Genomic DNA, 3,883 nt, shown 5'->3' with positions numbered 1-3,883 from the left:
TGTGAAGTATGAGTATTTCTGAACACTTAATTGTATTCATGAGGAATCTGTACATGGACCAAGAAGCAGTTGTTGGAACAGAACATGGGACACTGGTTTCAAATTCAAAAAGGTGTGTGACAAGGTTGTATTCTTTAACCATACTTCTCCCTCTCTGAGGGAGAAAGATGAGGCTTTCTGCTCCTGAAAAGACATATAGCCTTGAAAACCCTATACAGGGTGGCTATGAGTCAGAGCTGACTTGGTGGTTCACAACAACCATCACCACCACCACATGAAAGATGAGGCTTTCTGCTCTTGTAAAGACCTAATATAGGGTGGCTATGAGTCAGAGCAGACTTGGTGGTTCCCAACAACCATCACCACCACCACATGAACCTTTCGGCATTCTTTGTCAATACCAGTGTTCTTACCCCTTGATAGGATAGGCTCCATTTGGATCTGAACCATTAAGCATGACGTAAATCACCCCCGAACTATCCTTGGAATACTGCAAAGAGAAATGAGTGTTTTGAGAAAATTAAAACATGGCATTGTTCACCTATGAAATGAGCAAATTGTTTTGCAAGAATGTGACCAATTTGGTATTGTTTATGACTAGTGGGGATCCATAGGTAGATTGTGAGATGGCCTGCTAACCACAGGATCAGCAGTTTGAATCTACCTGTCACTCCATGAGAGAACAATGAAGCATTCTGCTTGTGTAAATATGCACAGTCTTAGAACCCCAACACAGGGCCTCTGAGTTGGAATCAACTCCACAGCACAAAATCACTACCAGCAAGGATCCATCCATAGATCACGAGGCAATTACAACAGCACAGGGAGATACTTAATGGTTTGAAATCAGAAAAACTGTGCGTCAGGGTTGTATTCTTTCATCACACATAGTCCATATGGATGATGAGCAAATAATCCTGGCATCAGAGAAGTATACATGCTTCTGGAGCTGTGTGTCTGACCTATACCAGGATGTTCACTTCATCATACTCTTGTACTTGCCTCCTAATAACTTCTTCTGTATTTTTTAAAGTTTTTATTGTGAATTGAGTGATAGTTTACATGGGAGAACATCAGCTTAACATTCATCTTATCCTATTTCATTTCATTGCAATGATTACAATCCCCTCCGTGCATCATCATTCAACAGTATTTACTTCTATTCCCTCTGGCTTTTTTTTTTTTTTTTTTTTTTTTGGATGTATACAGAAGCACTTGGGAATATATAATCATCCTAATAGCTCCTTAATGATTTCATACTTTGCCAATGGCCTTGTAGGTGGTCTTGTTTACTCTGCAAATGGCCTCGTTTACAGCTTTGCCCCATCTGCCTTGGGGACCACCTGCAGCATGGAACCCATTTATGCAAGTCAATTATGTAACAACTGGCAGCCTACTTCCTATGTCAGCCCCGGCAGGACTGGGGTACAATGTGGATTCTCCTGAAGGAAGAGTCAGAGAAACACTCATCTGCCTGGCTGCCATCGCAGACACTAAAGTGGTATGAAGCCTCTTGGTGAGGCCTCACGGCCTCTCGGAATCAAAAGGGAATTTGCCAGGAGCTGAGCTCCTGAAAAACACCAGGAAACAGGATTCTCTGAAGGATTGGAGGCAGACTCATTAACAACATGAGATATGCAGTGACACATCCTTGCTTGTTGAGAGCTAAGAGGACTTGAAGTACTTGCTGATGATCTGGACTACAATCATCAGTGTGAATTTCACCTCGATGTATAGAAAATTAAAATCCTCACAACAGGGTCAGTCAATAATAACATCATGATAAATGGAGAAAAGATTGAAGTTGTCAAATATTTCATTTTACTTAGATCCACAATCAAAGCTCATGGAAACATCAGCCAAAAAATTAAATGTGTTCAACACATTAGGCAAATCTGCTGCAAAAGATCTCTTTAAAGTATTCAAAAGCAAAGATATTAGTTTGAGGACTAAAGTACACCCTGGTATTTTCCTCTCCTCATATGCATATAAAAGCTAGACAATGAATAGGGAAGAACAGATGCATTTGAATGATGGTGTTGGTGAAGAATACTGAAAGTATCATGGGCTGCCAGAAGAACAAACAAATCTGTTGTGGAAGACATACAGCCAGAATGTTCCTAAAAAGCATCTCTGTGGGGACTTGGTCTCTCGCGCTTTAGACATGTTGTCAGGGAGACCATCACTCGGTTACACACAGTGTTGCTGTGAGTCTGAACTGACTTGACAGCACCTAACCACAACAACAGCAGCAGGGCTGCAAACTAGTATAATTTTCAGAAAGCAAATTCGGTTGTTTTTCCAGGGGCCACAGACTCAGTAATTAATGTCTGGGAATTTCTTCTTAAAAAGAAAAAAAAAAAAAAATGTAAAAAGAAGAAATAGCATCATATCAGATGGAATAGAATAAGTTTTGTTACCAAAACAAACACCCTCAAATCACAGTGGTATTAAACCATACAGATTTATTTTCTGCTCACACTACAGCTTCACTACAGGTCTACTGGGATTTGACTCCATATGTCCTCACCCTTAAACCCAGGCTAATGAAGATGCCACCTCTGCAGTGTCTCAGCTTTCCATGGGAGGAAGTGGGCAAAGTGGCAAATCACACACCACCTGGAAGTCACACAGGGCATGCTTGCTCACATTTCATTGGCCAATGTTGGTCACATGGCCGTATCTTGCTTCAAGGGGCCCACTGCCATTACCGAGTCGATTCTGACTCCTGGTATGGTGCTGTAGGATCAGCAATGGACTGCAAACCATGAGGTTGGTAGTTCAAGCCCACAAGCTGCTAAAGAACTGGGTGGTGCAGAGTAAGCACCGGACTGCTAAGTTCGGCAGCTCAAACCTAGCATGTGGTTTCCTGGGAGAAAGATGAAACTGTCTGCTCCTGTATGGATTTACACCCCTGGGAACCCTGTACTAGGCTGCTAGGAGTCAGAACCAACTAAATGGCACAAGGGCTGTGTGCTGGCAGCTGGGGGGGCAGGCTTGCAGGGTTGTCTGAATGGTTATATATTCCTGAGTGTTTCAGTGTACACTGCCTCCCCCCCCAAAAAAAAACACACTGGGAATAAAAGCAAATATTGTTGAATGGTGATGCATGGAGGGGATTGTAATCATTGCAATGAAATGAAATACAATAGGATGAATGTAAAGCTGATGTTCTCCCATGTAAACTACCACTCAATTCACAATAAAAACTTGAAGAAGAAGAAAAAAAAAAAAGAAGAAGAAAAAGAAAAACTGTTGAATAGAATTTCAAATTCTTACAGAATGCAAATTCTTACTGGACATACTGATACTGAATGAACCTCTGGATCTATCACTATGATCAACTCTTCAATCATGAACCAAAAGGATCCTCTGTAGCTATCTAGCTAAATCAGTAAGGAATGTTCAGCATGACAACTGCACCGATTTAAAGAATGTTCTACCTGAGATCAAATTCTGAAAAGTAACTCTGAAGCACGGATGAGGAATGTAAGGAGTGGTGTGTCTTAGACAATGGTGGTGAAGCTACGTGGGGAGAACTATCGAGAATGGTGACACACGTGAAGAATGCCACCAGTGTAACCGAATTGTATGTGTGAAATCGATGCATGAGTGTATGTTCTGCAGCATGTACTTTCATCAAACATAACAGAAAAATAACCACACTTATTTAAATTCAAATATAGGAAAGATTGTGAAGGTGGGGCAGGACTGACAGTGTTTCATCCAACTGGACAATATCCAACAACAATACTGACCTACCTATCATATTTTATAATATAATAGGTAGGTCAATATTGTATTTTATATATATATTTTATAATAGGTAGGTCAGTATTGGTAGTGTAGTGGTTACGATTCGGGCTGCAAACCACAAAGTCAG

At 41.0% G+C, this 3,883-nt stretch overlaps 1 protein-coding gene across 1 annotated transcript in view; it reads right to left on the bottom strand.

The window, feature by feature from the left end:
- Positions 1-413: 413 nt before the first annotated feature.
- The window catches only part of BST1 (bone marrow stromal cell antigen 1), a gene marked incomplete at its 3' end in the record, with an annotated part of 17,710 nt that continues 14,240 nt past the window's right edge, over positions 414-3,883 (bottom strand). The window contains exon 5 of the mRNA XM_006873815.1: positions 414-490. Within this exon, the coding sequence (XP_006873877.1) occupies positions 414-490 (77 nt within the window). The remainder of the gene's footprint in view (positions 491-3,883) is intronic.

Source organism: Chrysochloris asiatica, unplaced genomic scaffold, assembly GCF_000296735.1.
Source record: "Chrysochloris asiatica unplaced genomic scaffold, ChrAsi1.0 scaffold00256, whole genome shotgun sequence".
Lineage (NCBI taxonomy): Eukaryota > Metazoa > Chordata > Mammalia > Afrosoricida > Chrysochloridae > Chrysochloris > Chrysochloris asiatica.
Note: the sequence above shows the minus strand (reverse complement) of the source record. Positions and strands in the feature narration are given on the sequence as shown.